At 37.9% G+C, this 24,040-nt stretch overlaps 1 protein-coding gene across 4 annotated transcripts in view; it reads right to left on the reverse strand.

Moving 5' to 3' along the window:
* Positions 1 to 24,040, reverse strand: part of COL14A1 (collagen type XIV alpha 1 chain) — a 116,066-nt gene that overhangs the window by 47,225 nt on the left and 44,801 nt on the right. For 3 of the 4 annotated variants that reach the window (XM_062627100.1, XM_062627099.1, XM_062627102.1), the window contains exons 14-27: positions 20,825 to 20,964; positions 20,319 to 20,445; positions 19,158 to 19,297; positions 15,925 to 16,057; positions 15,113 to 15,184; positions 14,149 to 14,300; positions 10,210 to 10,339; positions 9,060 to 9,182; positions 7,556 to 7,705; positions 6,779 to 6,895; positions 4,780 to 4,926; positions 2,743 to 2,817; positions 1,318 to 1,457; positions 146 to 269 (exon numbers count right to left, since the gene is read on the reverse strand). In XM_062627100.1, the coding sequence (XP_062483084.1) occupies positions 146 to 269; positions 1,318 to 1,457; positions 2,743 to 2,817; positions 4,780 to 4,926; positions 6,779 to 6,895; positions 7,556 to 7,705; positions 9,060 to 9,182; positions 10,210 to 10,339; positions 14,149 to 14,300; positions 15,113 to 15,184; positions 15,925 to 16,057; positions 19,158 to 19,297; positions 20,319 to 20,445; positions 20,825 to 20,964 (1,770 nt within the window). The remainder of the gene's footprint in view (positions 1 to 145; positions 270 to 1,317; positions 1,458 to 2,742; positions 2,818 to 4,779; positions 4,927 to 6,778; positions 6,896 to 7,555; positions 7,706 to 9,059; positions 9,183 to 10,209; positions 10,340 to 14,148; positions 14,301 to 15,112; positions 15,185 to 15,924; positions 16,058 to 19,157; positions 19,298 to 20,318; positions 20,446 to 20,824; positions 20,965 to 24,040) is intronic. The other variant, XM_062627101.1, reaches the window with a different exon arrangement.

Raw genomic sequence — 24,040 nt, forward strand, 5'->3', positions numbered from 1 at the left:
AAGCCCAACCAACCACCTCTGCTATGGAGATACCATGTTCTCACTGGGTTTGCACTGATAAATTAAACTACCTAGCAAATGGGAAAGAAATACTGAACAGAGAGTAGCAGGGAGAAAATTTCATCATAATCATGACTTTTCTTACCTGTTTTTGTATTTCCTCCTTTGTAGGCTATTCGCTGAATAGCTTCAAGAAGAGTCTCTTTGGTTTTATATGCATTCAATTTAAATTCTGTCCTGGGATCGTCACTGAACTGAATTATTGCCACCTGTGCACAAAGGAGATGTGTTCATTATTAAAGCTTCACCCAGCGGATAAGCAAAAAGTGAATTGGCCCAGTTAAAACAAGGATTCTCTTCTAACTCTGCTTCATCCTTAAACTGAAGCCAGGTTTTTTTTCTCTCTTTAAGAAGCTTTCACTAAATAAAGTTTATTTTTACTCTCTGCAGCCTTGGCAACCATGTAACACTTTCTGGTTTCCTTTTGCAGCAAACAGGATGAAAAAAGTAATACCCACTTTGGCAAAAGCACTCTCAAAGCAAGCCCAAAAGCAAAATCCTAGTTACAGCTGCTCATACACAGTTTACAGTTACTCATACACAGAACTTCAGGGACTTTATTCATTCTCCACGAATTAATAGCTGCACATAAGTAACTTAAGGATCAATACTGAAGCAAGCAACAGAAAGCTGCAAGAATATATTCTGACATATTGCCTCTCCCAAATATGATGTTACATGAGACCAGACCTTGTATTTCAATACTTTACACTAAACACCTAAAACTCACAAAACATATATTGAACTTGATACTCTGTAAGTGGTCTCCCTGCTTTAAAAGCAGCTATTCGTGTGCTTAAGCTTAAGCATTTACATGTTTCTAAAGCACCATAGACAATACTGTGGGGAAACAGCTGTATAGCAAAAAACAGTGAAAAGGCATCTCTAAACAAATACATAAATAGAACTATCACTGTAAATACTGTATTTTACTTAAAGCACTGTAGATTTTTTTAGAGCATGGGATTTTAAATAAACAAACCTTTAATTTTCCTTATCAATGCCATTTTTAGCTTATTTGGAAATAAACATCACAGTGAGACAGAAATGATACTTAGTCTTTATGCTAGCAAAATTAATATAATGAATTTTACTATATGGTGCGTATAAAAGGTTATATTGAAAAAAAAAGTAGCTTATATTTTCAAAAGAACTGTAAAATGATGTCAATTACTTTTGTATTCATTTCACTTCTGGTGCTAGTCTAAAACACCCTGTCAAGTCCATGCACCCTCCATCTCCCTATGTGTTGATTACCTGTGTTCCATCAGGACCAATCTTATCCAAAGCTCCAACAGTGCTATAGAGAAAGCTAATTATTTTATTGAAATTGTCATCTCCAATACTCCATGACCCATCCACCAGGAACGCTAGGTCAGCTTTGGCTGCTTTGCACACTGAGAAAGAAAAACAAGTATTTTGGAATGAGAGCAATTCCTCAGCTCCTCAGGAAATCTCATAAATTGCTTAAGAAAATGCAACTCTCATGAAAAGCCCTTGTTTAATGTCCATAAGGCTTTAGCAAACACACATTCTGGCATTGACTTCAGTACAGGTGTAGAACCAGCTGAGCTCTGCAAGGGGTGAACGTTCTGCACTGGCATCCTATCACAGAATACACTTCAAGGCCATAACAGTTCTTTTTATTTATGCTGTTAAGTAAAGTCACACATGAACTTCTATAATCTCAGACTCCTAGCATGGCACAGTAAGCTACATGAGAGAATATCAACTGTGGAAGTTCCCAGTGGGAAACTAGTCTGTTCAAAAAGTTACCCTAGCTCTGTAGTGTCTAACGCTCACCGCTTTAACCGCACTATCTATCTAGTAACAACACAGGTTTCCACCATCTCATCTTATTCCAGCATGCTCCTACTCAAAATGCCCTGTGGAGATGTACACCTCATACAAGCTGCTCAGTCTTTCATGGGAATGAGGAACCCTGAATGTTCTACAGAATCCAGGTCTGTTGCTCGGGGTCAGGAACAAAGAGTCTCAAAGCAAAGTTATGCCTTTCAACATATTTCATCATGAATAAAAATGCTCATCTAAATCCAGAGAATGGGACAGGAAGTCAGGTACTAGTATTTCTCATTTTCTGTTGCATACTCCTTGGATTTAAAAAAAGAATACATATATCTCCTGCTCTAAGGTTCTAAAAAGGTCTTTTTTTTCCTGCATTTATGGTTAAATTCTATATTACCAGAAGTCACTTTGGTCCACTGACTTCAAGCTGATGGATTTGACCCTCAGTCTCCAATAATAATGCTCCTCACATGGAAATATTTATGAGACTCTGTACAAAACACTACATGTTCAAATGATAAACAGAAGGAAGGGACTGAACATGGCCAAAACTTTTCCCATTATCCAAAGCAGACATATTTTCAAAAAACAACTTTAACTACCCTAGGATGTCTGCTTCAGCTGCACAATATGCATGGGTTTGGAGTTTTGGAAAAAGAAAATCTCACCCATATTTAACCTTTCTGCAAATTTCAATAACACAATAATGATGTCAGATTTTTGGCTCATAAAATTTAAGCCACCTGCCTTAACAGTGTCACTGTAGCAAATGCGTTGTGAAATCTGATCCCCACAGGTCTAAAACAGTTGTCAGAAGCAGAAAAATGTTGCATCAACACCTTAAAATTATTACAAACCCACACATGCAGCACTCACCCTCTTTTGCAGGAGGGATTGTAGGTGGTGGAGGTGGTGTTGAAGGTGTTGTTGGCGGCTGAGTTGGAAGTGGTACTGAAGAATAAAAGAAAGGAATATTAAAAATGCTTAAAATCCCAGTGTATTGTATCTATATAAAACACAGCATTTCCTACTCCATATTTAAAATTCATTATCTCTAATCCACTAGGTATGCAGTTGGAGAAAAATGTAGGAGATCATGTGCATGTAATGTTCTCCTCTACTGACCACCTGAAAAAGGATAGTACTATTACAGAGCAATTAATGGCTGCATTTCAGTGTGAATGATACCACTGTACAACTGAAGTACTACTGGAACTGCCCCTTTTGGGGATTTCTCCTGCGCAGCAGACCAAGCGGCACCATTATTACTGACCTAGCATCCATAACTTATTTTGTTAAAGGACAAGAGTGCTTTTAGTTTCTGGCCACAACCAGTCATTAGTCACAGAAAGCAGGTCCTTACCTACCCTGTAAAGAAAAAGATACTAGTCCTGCAATGCAAAATGCAAAACCAAGCTAGTGCCTCCACTCTGAGCAGATCAGGGCCTGCTCTGATAAAGGTTTTTCTAAATTCAGTGGAAGACCTTGTTATGTTTCCAGCTAGAAATGCAGTTTCAACAACAGCTCTACAGGACTGTTGCCTGCAGCAACTTGTACTGAAGTCACTGTATAGAGTTTCTGAAAACTGCCTCAACCTTCTTCAGAAAATCAGCTTTGGAATGACCATCTTGCAGAAACCTAGATGAATACACAATCACCAATTGACAGCTTTGCTGACTGCAAGAGCCCTCTTTAGTGCCTTCCAATACAGTCTTGCCTGAATTCCTAGAGATAGTATTCAATTGGGTTGACTTCCACAACTGTATCTGAGGAGAAGCTTCTACTTTCACTCAAGCACATTTTTTCCAGTTGTTTTCAAAGCAGTTAGCACAGGAAGCCATAGGTGACAGAGCATCATTCCTTCAAGTAACCTCTACTTGAAAGGGCCAGTGCTCTGAAAGTCCTACAAGAAACTAATGCCCAGCACCGCCACGGCCACGGACAGACCAAGATCAAACCTATTTAGAAAGGGCCACACCTGCTTAAAGTGACTTGAAAGGCTGCTCTCTAAGCACCAGAGTGGTACAGGTCACCCTGAAGAGTGTTTTCTTATGAGGTGATACAATAATTTGTCTGCACCACAAACCATCTTTCTCAAATGGATATATAGGTCAAGGTGTGTTCATCCTCATGTCTCCTAAGTCCCTGGACTACAGAGCAAACAAAACAGATTCCTCTAAAAAGCAGGAGAAGCTTGGCTTGATCCTCACTGTTCTGAGAAGGAACCATGGACAACTGGGAAGTGGAGTCATCCACTCATGCAAGTTTTTTGTATGTGAAACTGTGGAAGGGGTCACTTGAAGAGCTCGAAGAAAGAAAGATAATGCAAAATATTCACTGTTTATCCCATATTTTGTTTTGCAGCGTTTGAACTTATGAGAGCAGAATCTTGCCTTCAAAAACAGCTGTGAGGAGGGGTTTGCCTGTCTTGTGTTACTGAGAGTAGTAATAAAAAGGCCAATTTGTTTGTTTGCTTTAAAATACATAAGTAGATTGGGTATCAAGGTCCCATCTAACTGTAAATTACTCAGACACTGGTGAGATTTTACGAAATAACAAGAGCTGCAGGATACAAAACTTTCTGCTTCGTTTTCTGGATTTGCTTTTTTTCCTAAAGTCACAGATTTTCAGAGTAAACCCCAGTGGGATTTTTAAAGAAGAAAGCTAACCTATCCTTCCTGTTTCATTCTCATTAAGAAGTGCAATACAGTTGATGAATGTGACTTCACAAGCAACACACGGCAGTGGTGTAAAAATCCTGTACCTCTGTGGAGTAGTCACAGTATAGTTGAAAAATTAAAAACTCAGTTATAGGAAAACACATAGGAATAGCACAGCCGTGGGCAAAGGGCAAAACACTAGAAGCAATCAAGCATTACCCCTGCTGGCTGAACTCTGATCTGTTTTACTCACATGTTGTCTCCATGATGCTTACAGCAGGGCCCTCTATCTCCTGAAGCTGTGTATGAACACTGATTTTATATTCAGTTCCAGGCATCAGCTCAAAGAAGCAATGTCTAGGGGTCCCTCCACCAAGATTTACTTCTCTCTTTTTCCCATCTGGAATAATAAAAGAAAACATTAAAACATGTCTTTACTGCTTTATTGAATAATGTAATTTAATTAAAACTGAAACACAGGGGACATGACAGCAGATGAAGGGCAAAGTGGTTAACATAAGTTAATAAACTGCATGCTGCCTTATTTCTGGGAAATCACCTCTATGCAGAGGTTTTGGTAACATTTCATCCTTCATAGTAAGTAGGAGCTGAGGGATGTGTCAGACATCTGCAGGAAAAAAGATGAATTTCACCCCTTGCATTGAGGTTAATAAAAATCACTAACATTGTCATCAATGGGTTCTGGATCTGGTCTTAAATTATCAGAGTCTAATGAGGAATTGTTGCATTATGTAATCCTACAGCATCCTTTGTCTATGTCTCTGGTTCTCAGAGTGTGTAATGTGCTCAGTAATTGCAAGAGAGACTGAACTAGGTACTGTATTCCAGCTTCCTTTAGTAATCACTTAACAAGTCAGCTATGGAATAGTATTTACAGGGTTCCAAAATTAATTCTTCTAAACTGTGAATTAGAAAACATATTGACAATGGAAAAAGCCTGGATACTGGAAATAGCATAAGTCATTATTTTAGTAATCTTAAGAAAATCTTCAGCACAATTCATTATCTGTAGCAAAGAAGTGAAATGCAAGCAACTGATCTCACTTTTTACAGAATATAGACAAAAAAATGTCATTCAGGGCCAGGGAAAAGAACACCTGATGATTATCGGGACGTGTTACATCAGTATAAAAATAATTGATCACTTCCTGTACAAGACAAACACTCACTCTGACAATTAAAATTCTTTATGATAGATGCTAATAAGAAGCAATTGTTCACACTTTATCTTATTCTGCTCACATTTAGGCTCTTTTGGCTCAGTTTTGGCAGTTCTATATGAAAAGCAGAATGTTGGCTAGCTGCCAGATGAGAAGGAAATCTTGCTGTCTTCTGCCAGCCAAGATCTCTGCTTTCTGAACAGCTTGTCTGTATTCCAGGCCTTCAAATGAAAGTTACCACCAGCCACTTGCCATTCCACAGAAAGGACACTTTTTTTTGCAACCAAATTTGTATTATTTCTCATGATACCTTAGATAGATCCCATTAAATGTTACTAAACGCACTTCTTTCAAGTTATCCAAGCTTTTGATTTGTCACCATTCAAAAAATCACTCATGTCTACTGGGGATAAGAGAGTTAGTCTGCACGAATACTGACTTCTCCAAAACCTCTTCTGGCTACACCTGAGAATCAGTGAGACAGAAGATGCTGTAATTCACCTTTTATACAGCAAGTGCTAAAAGCATCAAGATAAAGTGTGTTGCCACACAAAAATATGGCATGTTTATCCAGATGAATAATGTTACTATAAGCTATAACTAACAATCAACAGAATGAGAACAGACAAAACTGGATGCACTTCTGACTCTGTGAGCATGCTTTGGAGTCAATCAAACTTTCCCTATCCTTCTACCTATCTCTTCCTAACTCTCACATCCATCCGAATCCTACAGAGAAATCACTGAGGGTTTATTTACAATCATTTGTACGTCCTTTATGCATTGTCTGTCTCTCATACCAGTGAAAAACTCGGGTATTCACCTGTCTTCTACCGAGGGATAAAGCTCCCTCCTATAAAAAGGACAAGTTATCGGCATCTGTTTGATATAAAAGAACACGAGCGCTACCTCTACACCAGAAACTTTCAGTGTGTACACGACTCTCCTGTCCATCATTTCCAGTATTTAAGGAGACAGCCTACAGATCCAACTGCATACGATTTCTTAATTTATGCAATTCAGTTCTCTAGGGTAGGCTGTGGTTGCATATTGAATTACTCAGTGACTTACCCACAAGTGATTCTATAACTACCCTGTATGCTGTAGCATGTCTGTGAAGCTGCCACTGAGCACAGAGGCTAGTCATGCGGACTTGATAGGAATCCAGATCTGTCACACCCAGGTCCACTGAAAATTAAATACCAAAACATTAGATTTACTCCTCTAATGAGATATCCAAGAAAAAAAATTACAAAAGAGTTACAGTGAAACACCTGAGCTAATTCATTTTAATGAATAATTTCAAAGCTGCTTAAAAAAAAATCGTGTCAAGAAAATGCAAAACAAGAAGGGTGGGGAGAAAAAAAACAACAGGAGAATCTTTAGACCAGAAATTTGAAACTTCACTTAAGATTAAAAAACGAACACTGCTAAGCAGTTGCTACAAATAAGTATAAAATTATCATTATAATAGCGATATTGCTGTTAAAATCTAATCTGAAATTAAGCTTTAGATACGTGAAGCTTAAGTCATTATATAGATCTTTGGGGCTAGGAAAAGAGAAAATTAAGACTAAGAAGACTTTCCATTAAGGACATTTATATCTACTACTAGGCAAATATGTTTGGCTGATAAATAACAACATCTGTTTTATGACTCCTGTCTTGCTAATGTCTAGCAGATTATTTTAAAGCCTAATACGGTCTGATAAAAAGGGAGACTTTCATTTCATAAAAACAGTTTGCACATGACTGAGAAAGTCTTCATGTGAAAATTTATTCAGGGAGCTGCATGGTTATAGTGAAAAACAGCCTCTAGAGATCTGAACAGCATGAAATCATTCTTACAGGTTTTGGCTACGCCTGTTAGGGCATCACTGAAGCCTGTTGAGTATGAAGCAAATACTTTAACATTGTACTCCGTTCCACTGAAGAGATTTAGAATGAGAATGGTATTAATATCATCCCCTACAAAGGTCTCCAGCGCAGGACCAGGAACTGCAAAAAATGGAATAAATTAGAAAAACATTTGCTCATCCATTGTGTTAGCAGGTAGTGACATCTTAAGACATCCAAAATTACAAGTGCTCCTAAAGTTACTGCTATGCTTCTGCCTTGCTCTTTTCGGGGATTTCTTCAACCATACAGAAGAACAAAGACATTCTGCTCAGCCCTTGCATGGGTAGAAGCCACAATACATTTAGGAAATTCAGCAGTGGGATTCATTAAGGCAGGGTTAGATTCTGCATCTGTGAAGACCCTTTTGTTCTGCTTCAGTGACTTACTACTGCTCTAAATAGGCAGCCAAAGATCTCCTCAGTTTGATGGTGTGCCAAGACCAACAGGGGGGACAGCAGATGCCAGCCAGCAATACAGGCCCTAAGGGGTTCTTATACAGCAGCATCATTCAACACTGTGCAAAAATGATAATGAAAATAGAAAAGAATAAAACTTTCCCAAATCAGAACTGCAAACCGCTCCTTTGTTGCCTCTCTTAGTTGTTGTAGATGCATTTCAGAAAACAGGCAACAGTACTGTCTTTGGACAGCGTTTTAGACTCTTACACATTTGTGTTTCTATCTCAATAGAAGACCATATTTTTCTACAGAGTTTTGAAGGAGCCTTGTCTAGCTACAATGTGCAGGTGGGCAAAGATGTAGCACAGACAAAATGGGCAACGAATAAAACATAAAGTATTTAGGAGGTGTAGAACAGGAAACTAAAACTTTGTATTGTGAGAGGAAGGAAGAAGAATAGTAGAACTGGAAAAGAGCAAATGCAGCCTCTGAAATAAACAGAAAGAGTCATGATAAAAAGAGCAGAGACTGAAAGAGCTGGGTTTGATCAGCCTTAAGATGGAGAGTCTAAATGGGAATCTTAGCGCTGCCTACTCCTACCCAATGGGAGGGGACAGAGAATACAATATCTTCTGAGGCAAACAAGAAGATGGTAAGACAAAACAGACAAAATTCCCAACATGCGAAATTTTGATTTGATATTAGCAAAGACAGCTCCACAGTGAGTGTAGTCAAAATCTGGAACACATGCTCAGAGTGGTTTTAAAATTTCCATCCTTGGAGATATTACAAATTCAGCTGGACAAAATTCAGTGAAACCTGTTCCAAGTAGGTCGTATTTTGATCATGGTGTTGGACTAGATGATCCCCAGTGATCCCTTCCAACCTGCATCATTCTGTGACTATAAAACTTTCCTATTTAAAAACAGACACATCTAAGCACTTTTGAGGTGGTGTAACTGCAACTGCTAGATATAAGAACAAAATTCAGCAAAAGTTGATGTCAAGATGTTGTACAATCAAAACCAACAAAAAAAATCAGTTTAAAAACTCACTGTTGATAGGTTTGTAGACAATTCTGTAACCCATTGTTGGTGATGGTGGGGCATCCCAACTGATACGTAATCTGTTGTACCATTCATCTGAGATACGTAGGTTTCTAGGAGCAGACAGGGGTACTAAAAGGAAACCAAACTGCGCTTTTACAATGCTATCTCAAATAAGCATAATACTCAAGATGTGCACATGAAAGTAGTGTGGTACCCAGTACTCTCAGATTTACAGGTAAAATTGGCAGGATAAAAGCTTTTAAGCAAATTCGTCCTTGGCATTACATCAGTGGATTAACACTGATGTGTTTGAGTACACCAAGTTATATCGAGGATTAATTATGAACTTTATTCAACAAACAATGAATTTTAAAATTAATTCCCAACTTTGTCCCTACATTTTTTAAAGTAAAATGATTCAAACATAATTTTCTTTCATTTATACAGTTTTTTTCAATCCAAGCACACCAAAGTTTTTAATGTATAAATCATGCTCTTGTGAACACTTAACACTTTCAAATGGAAAGAAAGGAATGCTTTTCAAGTGATTTAAGTGTCTGCACAAATAGCACTTCAATTTAGGTAGAAATTAGGTAAATTAAGAGAATAAGTCAATAAAATTATACTATCGTGACTAGCAGTACACAATGAGATGATTTTTTTACCAACATACAGTGGAGAAGAAACTTAAGCTACAGCTGAGTAATCTTTTGGTACTTGGTCAGAACTCCAGAGATGATGCAATCACCTTTGTAAAGAGTTTGGAAGCATTTCTAATGGCCTTTAAGAAGTAATGATCACACACAAAAGAAAATGTAACAGTACAATGGCTGGTTTGATACAATCCCAACAGGCATTGTTTACTTTATTTTCTGCATTAGTTGGCTTGTCCTTTTGGGTTATCTATCAAGGACTTACCAGCTTCATTACTCAGTAAGTTTCTGCAAACTCAAAGTATTTGGGTATAGAATACAATTTGTCAATTAGAAGCAACCCATTGTTTATAAATGAAAGGACTGAGATGAATGTAGAGCTAGAGTCATAGAAGTTATGCCATGTAAGCCCATATTTATACTAAAATATATTACTAAAGCCAAAAGAGTAAGCCTTTTACATGCATATCCTGGCCAAAGACAAGAAGAAAATCTGCACTCACGGGTTTTGCCAGGAGCTGAGACACTGACGCCTTCCCCATCAGAATAGATGGGAGTGATGGTAACTTTATATTCTGTATCAGGCATCAGAGGCTGAAGCAGAAGAGTGTTTTGTCTCCCAGGCACCATTACCTGGATAGCCAGAAAACCAGAAACAATCAAGCTTAATAACTAGAGCTAAAACCTTTTCATATCTTTCATGATCTCTGACACCACCTTTCACTAATATTGCTGCATAGCTTGCATTTTTAAATATTTCTGATGTTCTATGGCAAAATAATATAATTAAATTATCCACCCTTTCAACACATCTACCATCTATACCTTAGCAAAAATAGAAAAAGGAGAATGTGCTTATGGGATAACACAGTTTTATATTAAACCTATGAGCCACTACAGTTCCATAAACCACTGGTACTATATGGATTGGTAGCACTTGAACCATTTTATTGTACAGACAAAATAAAGCCTCTTACTGTATTTATTCTTGACATGAATATGATTGTCCAAAGCTATGCCCATTAATAAAGGTTGATAGTTATGTCCTCTGGGGACAGAAAATCCTCCTTCCCTGGGAGGAAGGAGAATGAATTCAGGAGATGGGGAAGCATGAACTAAGCAAGCAGAAGTAAAACACGTTTGTCCCATCCTCATCTAGTCTCGGGACAAGGAAATTAAGGTAGCTATTCAGGAAAGGAAGCTATTCAGGAAGGATCCCAAACTGCCATGAAACGTGGAAGATCTGCAGCACAATCCAACCAGGCAACTGAGTAGAAGTAGAGAAGCTTTAGAAATTCCTCCAAGCAGTTTTAGGTGTGCTAGAGGAGATGTTTCAACCACTGGATTAAGTGCTGCTTCATTTAATACAGTACATGGCTCCCCTATAAGCAGCTGTTTCTGAAACTCTTCAATAGATGACTGTATTTTAGTCAGAGCCTCAAAAAATAGTATATCACAGCAGTGGTTGCAGAGGAGCCTTGCAATCTTCTGCCTTGTCAGCAAACTTTTAATCTCAGACAGCTCCCAAAGCCTGAAGGGGAGCTACACAGCACATGGAGTGGACATGACAAATAAAAGAAACCAATCCTAATTTTCCTTCAATAAACCTGCGCTGTGAAGTGACATTGCTGAAAGCAACAGTCCCAAGGTCCAGCCTTGGATTTTGGACCCCTTCTGACACATGTCCATTGTGTGAATCTATCGCCTGAGCCAGCCACCGCTCACACTTGGCAAGAAATTGAGAGGTCTATAAGCCTTAGACTCGAGGGGAAAACGCAGAACCTGAGCCTAAAAGTATTTCACTGTTTCAAATAAGACTGATTCATGTGATGATGGAAGAGCAAGATTTTCTGAAGCATATATGCAGACAAGAAAGCTCCCTCCAGTTTTAACACTCCAGGATACATTCAAACTGCTTATAATTTTGGCGAGTACTACACAGCAGGAAATTAATCTAGTATACCCAGGTGTCGAGACTTGTCAAATAAGTACTTCATTCATTGATCAAACCTGGACAAAACCACGTAAATACATGTGCATGAAAGATTCCCATGCTGAACTCTTCCATACACATACTCAAAACACACAAGCCAAGTTTCTGAGAAAAGGAACAATCAAATTTTTGTTTTATCGGGAGAGGGGATGCAAGCACTGAGAACCCTCTCTTTTCCACATGTGCAGAGATCTACTGCACAGCACAGCTTTCAGCAGTGAGAAATGTTCTTGGCTTTAAGGAAGAAAAAAATGTGATCCTTCCAGTATGTACAGCACACCCAAGAACACACATGCAATTCAGGGCTTGAGCCTTCTGTAGTGAAAAGTATTCAATTACATTTTCTAGTCCCTGATTTCCAGCCAAATGCATCAAGGATTAAAATGCTTATTAATATTTTTATGGAAAGGGAGGAGTAACTAAAATCTGTATCACTGAAATCAGAGCCAAAAAACCTAAGCATCCACCACAGAACTGTCACGCTATAGTATACTTGAACCCAAAATTCCACAAAACTTTTGGGTTCTTCTTAAGAAATGTAGTTAACCATATAAATACTCCCTTAAAAATTAAATATTTGTGTCATTTTATTGACATCTGTGTTGCACCTCTCAGGTGCTTGGAGCCACATGATAAAAAATATTCCTTCTGTTTAAAATGTGCTTAATTTTAAGGATAATCTTACATCATTCTTTATTCAGTAAAGTATTTATGCATGTGATTAATTTCAAAGATGAAACACGTGGTTAACCTGTTTGCTGAATTGTGACCAAAGATAATCAGACTTGAGAGTGTAATTAAAAACTAAAGAATTTTTGGTATTAAAGCCAACATACCTACCTAATCTTACAATTTTATAATTTTCTTTAATGAGCTTTAGAGCCAACTCAAATATCTTTCTGGTAGCCAAAATTTGCACACCTTTCCTACAGTTTCATTTCCTTTAAAAATAACAGTTGTTGAATACTAAATCAGAACTACATTTATATCCTTCAACTGAATTTGATTAAAACTCCCAGAGCTGAAATCTAGTGTCTGAATTTTAGAAGCTTTGAGTTAGTGTCAGAAGAATAGTACAATTTGTGCCATTGTGCTGTGCAAGTTTGCCATTGCATTATATACCATATTATCATCATACAGTCGAGTTAAATTCATAAAGAACGTTTTGCAGTTCAAAAGAAAATCACTACCTCAAAAGTCCATTTTCAGATTATAGTTCAAAGAGACGGTTAAAAAGTAATCTTCCACCAAGGTCTCATAAATGAAGCCAAAATGAAAAAAGACTGATATTTTTCTAGGAATTCAAGTAACTTCTTTCCACATTTTTTATGGACACAGTATGATATAGAGCTAAAAATGTCAGCTGCTAGGCATCAAAAAGAATATCCTGTGTTTTCTATATAATTGTTAGAATACCCCATATTTTCTATATAACTGTTCTATGAACAGAAGTCAGTCACGTGACAGACACAGAAAAGAGAATAATACAGTCAATATTTTTGCATTCTGAGCTATTTATTGAGAAAATAACCTTGGGCTATACAATTTCACCTCTTAAATGTAAATTCACAGAGCTATCCCAACATTTTTGAACTTATTTTTTTTTGTTGAAACAAAGTGCTGCAATACTAAGATTTTCCCAACTGAAGAAAGAAGAAGAGAGGGAAAAAAAAAAGCACTTGTGTCCCAGAATTCTGAAATTATGTAAAATATTATGAAATCTTAAAATAATGCAGCAAGGACTTCTCTTTTTTCCTTATTTGCTCTATGCACTAAACAGTACATGTAGCACTTTTCATTCTTTCAAATGTTTTCCAAAAACTTCATCACCAGAAACTTTTTTCTGTGAAAGACAATTTTAATTTTGAGCATGAGGTGGTTTTAGAAAAATAACAATCATTCTTAGGCACTTAGGATAAAAAAGCGCTGTCCTAATTGTGACAAGTTCAGGTTAACAAGCAGTATGAAAAATTTGCATTTGAACTATAATTACATGGCTTTAGCATAAAATGAGACTTTTAGGGAAGGAGTGAAATTGCTGAAGGAAATAAAATAATTACATAAGATTGTCCTGTACAAGCACAACCTCAGGACAGAAAAAGCCGAAGGAGTAAAGAATCCCAAAACCAACAAGAAAACCCCAACAAAACAAACTAAAACCCACAAACACCTACACAGATTTAACAACATAGAAAAAGGAGGACAGGCTGCTCATCTTTTAACTATGACTTCTTTAAACATTGTGCGACTGGGCCTTGATCTTACATTTGACTGCTGTTGCCTGCAGTGCACCAGGTGCTGTACAATTAAAACTTCAATCTCATGGTAATACCAAACACGGATCTTTTACTAATTGCAACAGGAGTGTCTTGAAAAGAAAGGCCATGCCTTAGCAGTTATTAAACAAACTTTTCAAGCTTATGAAGCCATTTACAAAGCCTATACAGACCATTCTTACCGCTTCCTCGGCACGGTCACCTTTCGCAGTGAGGTAGGTCACTCTGAACTGCTGAACATTGTAATCTGAAATGTCCCATACCACCCTCAGACTTGAGGTTGTTTCATCATCTATAACAAGGTTTCTGATTCCTGTTCGAAAAACTAAAGCAAAAACCATTTAATTAATATCTTCTCAACTCTATTTTTAGATTTAAAATTGTGCTAAATTATCATCAAGTAGCTGCAAGCTCTCCTGAAGTCATGGTGGGTATGCAGATCCCATATACTTTGGTGGGGCAAACCCATATACTTTGGTTTGGTAGGGCAAATCCATACACTTCAGTCAAACTTAGGCTTAATAACATAAAATCTTTATACATTTAATAAAATAATAGCTATCCTATACTACCATTAACATATATTACTCCATCTATCTGCTTTGTTTATACTACACTGCTTATGGTGCCTTAGAGTAACCAGAACTCCCCTGCAGCTGGAATGCTATGGAAGAGTAACATTCCAGAATTGTTGTTCCTTACAAGTCAGTTTTCTAATTCCAGGAAAAACAAACAGAACACTCAAAACTAAACAAAATTCTAAGAGTTTCTGAGCTCTTCAGGGAAAGAGAAGAGATGAATTTTCCAAATTACTTCCTATGTAATATCACTGCTATCATTCACAGTCCATACACTGTGTAATAGGTTGGCTCCGTCCACACATGGCACATGAAGGAAGCCAGCCACATGCAGAAGGCTGGTGCAGGAGCGCAATAGTGTGCACCTTTCACTGGTGATGTCGCCTGCCTGACGTCTATGGTGTCCTCACCCCAAGGACCATTAAGAACTGGGGTTATCAGCTCCTCAGTAATATCAAATCTCTCTGCCTCTAGACCTGGGTGTCCTTGTGGGCAGGCTCAGCTCTTTCCATTCAGCATTTAAACTGTTGACATTTGTTCTAAACAGAACAATAAATACCTGCTGTGGTTGGCTTAGAAGTTGTGGTACTGGTAGTAGTCACTGTGGTAGGTATTGGGGTAGTCCTTGCAACTGAAAAACAATACTCAGCTCACTAACAATTCAACAAGACATGGAAGTCACAGTACTTATTTTGTATTTCCAACTATGACAGTGAAAGTATGTGCTTACACCTACAGGCATCCCACACTTCAGGCATTTCAGAAACTACAAAGGAACTATTCATTTAGTTTACTTTAGTCACATCCATTTGCAAGATAAGCACTTAGATCTACAGATAAGATATGATTATACACTGTATAATTAAGTAAAAATGCATATAGTTTCCCAAATTTCTGGCTGAACTATGCATGATAACTTCCACTTTGACTATTTGGTAAAGTTGAGAGATGAATTAAACTGAAAGCTCTTCAAGGCTGCTTCACTTCTGTCCAAGTGAAAAACAGAAAGTAGACTCAGCAACACTGAGCAGTATCAGCATCATTTGAATAAGTAAGGGCCTCTGGTCTTAAGAGAAGGTTCAAGGTTAGCCCTGTACCTCAGTTGAAATATAGGATGGGAGAATATCTACCCAGATCCAAAGGTTATTAATAGCACACATCAGACAGGAAGCCAAACCATCATTTTGATTCAATGCCATCTACTATGTAATAAAATTAACAAAAGCAAAAAAGTCATCAAATCCCGGGTGCTAAACCACCACTTTCTTCAATATTACAGACACCCAATGATGGACTATATTTAAAATATATGTGCATTCAATTTAAATCATCTAAACATCTCTAAAAATTACAATCAAGACTTTGTCTTACATGTAGCTCCAAGAACAGCAACAGCTTCACTTTCAGTTTCATCATCAAAAACTGCCAGCAAAGAAACTTCATATTCTGTGTTGGGCAGCAAACCCTCAATAACATGACTGTCTGTGTCTCCATTGATGACAACCTAAGTAACACAGCAAGATTAAAGAAAATCAGTTCTGTATGTGATTGATTTATAGGAATTGACAGAAATGAAAGATGGAAACTGGATTCTCCTTTGAAATAAATGAAATCTACACTCCGATGTGCCCAAAGAATTTATTAGCTATGTTGAAATAAAAGGTATCACAGAGTACATCTGGGGAAAAAACCCAACAACACTGTTAAGAATATCTGAAAAGTATTTATTATTTTGGGACTAGCTTGATTATTCTAATGTGTAGTCTTACACTTTCACGCACAGCTAATTAGTTGCTAAAGCTGACCAGACGTATTTCATTTGAAAAATCACTAAAACTCAAAATGTTCATCAATGAAAGCAAAATAGAGTAACTTAAATTTCATTTATATTTCTACCATTCAAGTATTATTATTACAAATGTATTTAGCATCTTCACAGCTTTACAAAATGCTGTTTCTATACCAGAATTATAATCCAAGTTATGGTTCCACACATGAATTCAACTTGAAAGAACATCTATGGCACACTTGGGGATTAGGTGATATCTGCTAATGAGAAGTTTGCTATATGCTATGATGTTTAAAATAGTGATTTTCCTTATTTCTAATTATGACAGCAGCAGAATATTCGTGTGTGCAATGTTAACTATAAGCAGAAGGTTTCACTTCAGATTTTTGTGTGCTTCACTTATTTTATTGGAAAGGATCAATAGATTGGCAAGAGTTGGAGCTAAAGGGACTGTAAAGTAGAATACAGCCTGCGCAGTAATTCTGGTGAAATGGTTTTGGGAATAGTTTCTGGGTTATGCATACAGATACTACAATAAAACAGCCTTTATCTAGATGAACACTGGCAAGTTTTTAAAGGTGGCCACTGCATACACAGAATCAAAATAAGTCTTATAATGAAATCCAACAACAAATATATGTGCTGCTTAAAATCTACTACAACAGTTATCAGAAACAGTGAATCACACTTTAGGCTTTCATTTGCTACATGAGATTTCCTGAGTTGGTGCTGGGGAAGAGGGATCCATAAAACAATCACAGACCTTCTGAACTCAGATTAAAAAAGAAAAAACCAAAAGCAGAAAGAAATGAGTTCTACAGCTATCAAATAATGAATTGGGCATCCCTCACCACATACTTTCTGGCACGGATTTTCTTGGGAAAATTTCAGAAACAAACTGAATGAGTCTAGCTGTATACTAAGTAGATCAAAGTACACCTTCCTTTAAAGTTCCCCAGAGCCTCTAGTCATGTATCAGATATTTATACATAGCTACTATATCTCACATAACTTTCTGAAGCATCACTTCCATCACCCTACTCTCCCTGCTAATTTATCCTGCAGAGAAGACCATAGAAAAAGAACACAAAGTGCTGAACTTTCAAGTAGAGAGGACAAATAACAAAGTAAGAATAGTAACAAGCACACAAGTATAACAGCATGCATTCTGTACTGTAACCTAGAAATGAAAGGGCGCTCTTAAATGTATTCTGGCTTTTTAGCACCAACACCCCACTAAAAACTCCTCACTCATCAGCAGTGGGGGTGAAGTAAGCCGAGGGGTGTGTAATTCTCACCACCAGCCCTGACCCCTCTCAGCTAATTGGCAAGTTGGGTCTTGGGAGAAAGACAAAGGGAGTGCATGTCATTTCTCTGCATGACTGATCACTTAGCTGGGAAAGAAGCTTAAAGGGGCAACAGCCTGGAGGTACTGTGCTATCCTGGGCCTGACCCCATTACAGAGGTCATTCAAGGAGAACAAGAAAACAGCCCTGGTATTTTTAATATTTCAGTGTACTAAAACACTGGGGTCTCCAGCAGTTCTTAGTGACTATAATGAACAAGAGGAACCTTAACAGTTCAAACATTTCCTGATTATTTGTTCTTACACTCAAAGAACTCAGAACTCAGACTTAAATTTCACATGGCTTAAAAAGGGATTCACTGACAGCTACTCACTGGGACTTAAACAGAACAAATCAGTTCATCTACTGCAGGAGAAAATGCTAAGGAGATGACCTGTGTCCACTTGCTCATCTGCCAACTCCTTCTTTTCCCTGCTCACTCCTGTTATTCTTTGTTTCTTGCATGACTACTTCTTGCTAGGTGAAAGGTTAGGAAGAATGAGGCTAAGCTAACCTAACAGAAAAAAAGTGCCACATAACCTAAGCTGCAATGACTGCTTTCTGCCCTAATGAATGACAAAATAATGAATGAAACCTAGGACCAGGTGGGAAGCGTCATCTTCCCCACTGAGTTGTGCATCCAGATAAACAGTTTGCAGACATAGCCTCTCTTCACAATGCTGATGCCATCATAGCAAGATGTTTGAGAGACTCATTGGAGATTAAGGTGTACAAAAGAAGCCAAATGAATGAGTAAATAAGAAAAGAAATGGAAAGAGGAAATGAGAAAATGAATGATGGAAATTTGGGAAAGGGAGAGAAAGTGTCTGTATTTTTCTACCTGGAAAAAGAAAATAAAACATTAAAATCTGAAAAGATGAAAAATCATTTTAACATTCAGACTGATAAAAATGACACACAAGGGCCTACAGCAAAAAAATAAAACATGAGGAGGAAAAGGAGAAATAACAATAACAGGTAATAAAGGAGCAATCTAATAAATTAACTATGTGCAAACTTTTCCTTTTGTAACATCACATAACTAAGGCTACACAGGGGATTTTAAATGGCCAGCACATTAGACAAATGTGGAGCTTTATGTGAGGATATTGCTGCTCTGGTTCAGCTACTGTCATCATCTTCATAGCAAAGCAAAGAATATGAATCTCTAAAAGCTGAAGTAGCATCAAACAGCAGTGAGAGTCCTATGGCAATTGGCACATTGCAGATTAGATTGATTATTCAATAAAGATCTTTCCTCATTACTTCTTTAAAAAAACCCAAACAAACAAACAAGAAAAACCCACCCTTGGAATACTATTTTGATTTGGCTTAGAAAGCTTTGCACTGGGGCAGATTTTTCTGTAAATCAATTGTCCATATTTAATTGCCAAAAGTTGCAGCATAGGTGCCCTCAGAATGGAATTCTTTCTTCCACTTCACACCCTCAGAAAGTCAAGACAACTAACCTCTTCAGATTCTCCTCCATCCAAAGGAATCCATGCCAGTCTATAAAAAGCAATATCTGACGAGGTGGGCTTCCAGCTGACCCTAAAACTATCGGTTGATGCTTCATCGATTTCCAAATGCTGGGGAGCAGGAACTCTTTCTGCAAAATATTATGTGAAAGAAAAGTGTGAGTAGATTGTTCTCTGAGGCTTGCACATATGGCAATATCAAGCATGTACTTGCACAGAGTACAACATGGGTGGTAGATAACAAAGGCGCTGCAGAAATCTTTGCACACTTATTTGAACTTAAGGAAGTGGTTTTGCAATTGAAGGAGCGTAATACGCACAATACATGCTCTTTATCTATTCTAAGTGGACAAGTCTCTCTGTCCTCTTTCCATTGAAGGAGTCCCACGCTCTGTGCATCATGCTCTTTTCTTTTCCTCTACCCCAAAGCAAAATCCTAATCTTTGTCCTCTGTCTGCATTTCCACTTGCTGTTTGCATGCAGATATCAACCTCTTTTTCCATACTCATACATTCTCCCTTTCTTTTCCACCTCATGTTTCTCTTTCCTCCTTCAAAGTCTTTGTCTTCCCACTTTTATGTTAGAAATCATTAATAAGTGTCATCAGCCATTTGTTTAATGCAGAAATAGAGTCACAGAAACTATAAATGTGCTAAACAGACTGCAGGAGCCTTAAATTACTTATATGTTCTCCTTTTCGAGTTCCAGTTCCTGTTTATGTGAAGTTCTGCCCTTTACTGCCTAGACAGTTCACTGGTTAATTGTATGATTCAGAATTTACCACACTTAGCTGAAGAGACAAATGCCATCACACTGAAAGACGCTTCAGAAGGCTGGGGAGACAAATGCTTTACTACCTAATGGCATAAAAGATGCTTTGAAACGGCTGACTGTGGAAAGACTTCTTAATAAATGAACCTTATCCATATAAATGTTTTCAAGATGTCAACAGATTTCTCACATGAGGAAGGATATAACTGGTCCCATAATAAGGGAGCAAAAATGCTGAAAACCCCAATAAAAATAACAAAAGGATTCCACATATATGAATTCACAGCCAGAGATATTTGCTGTTACTGGTCTTACTTTCCAGTAAAGTAAGAGAGGATAAAAATTCTTCTTGGAAAGCCTTCAAAATTCAGTAATACTTACTTGTGGTAAAGCTGCCAGTAAGTGGTTCAGATTGACCTTCATCATACAGAGAGAAAATAGCAGCAGTATACTCTGTAAGGGGTGCCAGACTTTGTAGAGTATGGGTTGAAACACGACCAACTTCCACCTAGAGAAAGCATAATTTGCAGTAGATGTTGATCATACACTTTACACTTTTGTCTGAAATTCTGCTGGGTAATGCTACAGAAAGAAAATGTCACGTTATTAGTATGTAAATTCTGTGAAACTACGAACAAGCATAAATTCAGGGCCATAACAGCTGACAAAAAAGTAAAATACGCAAACTAGAGAAAAGGCAAATTTTGTTTATGACAAAATAGAGTAAAAGAGAACTCCGCCTTAGTAAGCCTAACTCGCTAATGTATCTGCTCTGCGTGTTCAGGAACCCAGAGAGGGAAGGAACTTTTGGGGCTGTTGAATCCAGTCCCCCAATGGATAATCATTGCCTGAGATTGGTTAAGGGAAGAGAGATACTAATAATTTACCTCATTGGTTTCTGTTCCATCTGTTTTAACGTACATGATGCGATAGCCGTTCACATTTTTGGAAGCAGGATCCCATGTTAGCTTAGCACTGTTGTGCCCAACATTAGAAAATTTCAGGTTTGTTGGTGGACTTACAGGCACTTGAAAAGGAAACAGATGAAATCATGAAAGTGATTGCAGGTTTTAGCTGTGACATTTTTAATGTCTTGAAAATTATCATCACGTTTTCCATTCGAAAATTTCTATCAACAATATTAATATTAAAAGGCCTACAGCAATGGAGTTAACCCAAGTACTTACAGGTAAAATAGCTTAGCTCTTTGCTGAAACAGAACTTTTAGTCTTGCTAAGTGCATACCAACTAATACTGAAAAACAAATAATGCTATTGTACATAGGAGGTATCATAGCAAGATCTAGCCTAGACAATACTTGCAAGAAATTTGTGTTTGTAAATTAATTTAACTCGATCAGATCTTTATCCTATATTTGTTTTCCATGAGTATCCCAGCAAAAATATTTCACGACAATAACATTTTGGCCAAAATCTTTTTGAATCCTAAAAGCCCCTGACGTAAGGGTTAGTTTGTCCAAAAAGCATAACTAGCTCAGATGATCTCCAAAGATGCTGGTTTTGTTTTTGTTTTTGTTTTTTTTTACCTCTGCTTAACCTTTCCTCTTTTATTACAGAAATAAGCTGTTTGCTAACAGCAATCCTGGTGAAAGTCATATTTATGTACTATATATTCCTTGACTGTCATGAACTAAAAGAAATGAGTCTCAGATTGCATCCACTTTTCTATAACACCAGAGAAAACTCTGTGTGCTGTCTGTTAGTCTCAGCAGTGGGCTCTGTATTAGCTCAACATCTGCTAATTTTCTCTGAATTGTGAAACTTTTCTCTATCCATCCTGCCTTCACACACGCTCGTCCCCAATCCACGTGGACAGATAAATATCAGCACTTCAGAAGCTGTTTCCCTCAAACAAGAGCACATGGGAAAAAGAAAAAGATTTAAAAAATCCGTATATTATGTGGGATCTTTAGCCAGGCTATATATTAATTCAGAATCTGCAAGCAAACACCTAACTGGCTTAGGAACAGCCAAGTCAACTTGGCTGTGAGAAAAGACGGGAACACATAGGAATTGTATCAGATGGGTTTGCCACACTTCCTGGCATTCAATATATTCCTCTGAGTCTAGTGAAGAGAGTATCACATGTTGGCTTTCCTTTCTACTTTCTGTCAGTCATGGAATGCACTTCATTTCACCATCCAGGCCATACCACAAAATGCCTCAGTCTCAGCTCTTTCCGTTCGGAACCAGCTTCCTGACAGCATTGCTCTCAAACAGTCAATCCTGATGCCAGAGTCATGTCATATTTACATGAGTCTTGGATAAATTCTGGACCCAGAAAGAAACCACACCACAGAATGGGTTTGCTGGTCATGCCTCTGTTTTGCAGAGAGAAAGGTTCACTACAGTAACTGAGATGATACAGTGTATAGAAAAGTTTTATTTACTAAATGTAGAGTATCAGATACTACACATAATACTACACCAAATTGGGCAGACCACTCTCCAGGCAGATATATGCTTCCGGAAGAAAATACTAGGTAGCCTATTCATTAGTTGGAAGCCAGAAATACTAATAATAAACACCCCCCTCCAAAAAAAAAAAAACAAAACAAACCCAAACCAACTACAAAAAAAAGTAGCTTAAATCTTTTGAATCCAGACAGGAGAGACATTACCATTGAACACTGACCGTGTGAGACAGGTGTGTTCAACAAGAGCTTTCTTTCCTCCCAGACTGCCCCACTATCTTATCAATCAAAGCCTGTTGGAAGAGTGCTTATTTGAATAGCTTCCTATGGAAGACTAGAAACAATCTTCATTCACATTACAGTGCTATAAGACAGTCAGAGCTGGCTTCATTGAAGTCATCCTAAAAATAAATGAAGGTTGCTGGGTAGTTATGGTGGTTTTTTATTCTGGTCTGGTAGCAGCAGTGAGGATGGGCCGACGAACACGTGTTACTGGCTTCTGTGATCAAATGCTGCAGTCATGAATCCTCAGTTTGTGCCAATGGATCTGGAATTTGCATGTGATCTTCCATCCAATGTGTTAGCCAGATTTCGAGCTGTGCAGCCTCCAAGAGCATATGACATGAAGTGAATCCAGGCTGGCACAGTCATAAGCTACATAAACTACTGTTCAGGGTAAATGAAACCAGATATTGGTCAGAAATTGACCAAAAGCATGGGGGATACACACATATACAAAAAAAAAAAACAAAACCAAACCCAAACAAAAAAACATAAAAACAAAAAAAAAAAAACTAACAAAAAAAAAAAAGGAGCAAGAGACAGAGGGACAAAAAGCCAAAGATTTGATTATCCAAGTGTTAAGGATCTTCTCCACTTGTTTCAAGTCCCCAAACATGTCCAGGTTGCAGTAGTTTCTTATTTGCACTTGTCTGTCTACAACTCTCCTCTCAGAGATGACCCAGTTCAAACAGCATTCCTACAGCTTCCTCCACTATTATTTGCTGACCTGACATCAGTTGCTCTGGCCCTTCCTTTTCTTAGCACTTTCATGCCTGAACTTCTGTCACCTATTAAATGTAAGTCACTTTCACACTGGCTTACTCATGCCAGGAGCACAAAACAAGAGGAAGCAATTGCTCCACTGCTGGGAGCAAAAGAGATGTCACTGAATGCAGTTGCAGAAACATCCCAGCAGCACAATCCCTTATTTTCAATTCCATTGTCTTCCAGTTGATAAGGCTATTTAGAGACCTGACAGAGTGCTGTGTAGAATTAGCAGAGGACAGAATTTTGCTGGCAAAACTCTTGCTGCTTATTAAGTAGACACTATCTATCATGAGTGCAAAGGCTCTTTCCAACCCTTCATTTACCAGATGTTAAGCAGCAGGGGTTGGACAGAAATCTTCTCTTTGCTTCTTTTCCATCTGTACTACTACTGAGCCAGAGGAATGAACTTCTCCATCTGAGCAGACTCCCCCACACACCTGGTTCTCTGGCTACAGGAGGCTAAACAGAGCAGTCTCAATTTAGCTCTATGTGATGACCTTCATTCGCCTTCAGTAACTTCAGAAAACCATCAGTAGTTCCACCAAGATCAACAGGGATCTCCACAGTACCACCACCAACAAGAGAGAGGAGTTCACAGTCCTGTTTCAAAACCAAGCTG

Source organism: Pezoporus occidentalis, unplaced genomic scaffold (assembly GCF_034315485.1).
Source record: "Pezoporus occidentalis ecotype Australia unplaced genomic scaffold, CSIRO_AGI_Poc_V1 ctg3, whole genome shotgun sequence".
In the NCBI taxonomy this organism is placed as follows: Eukaryota; Metazoa; Chordata; class Aves; order Psittaciformes; family Psittacidae; genus Pezoporus; species Pezoporus occidentalis.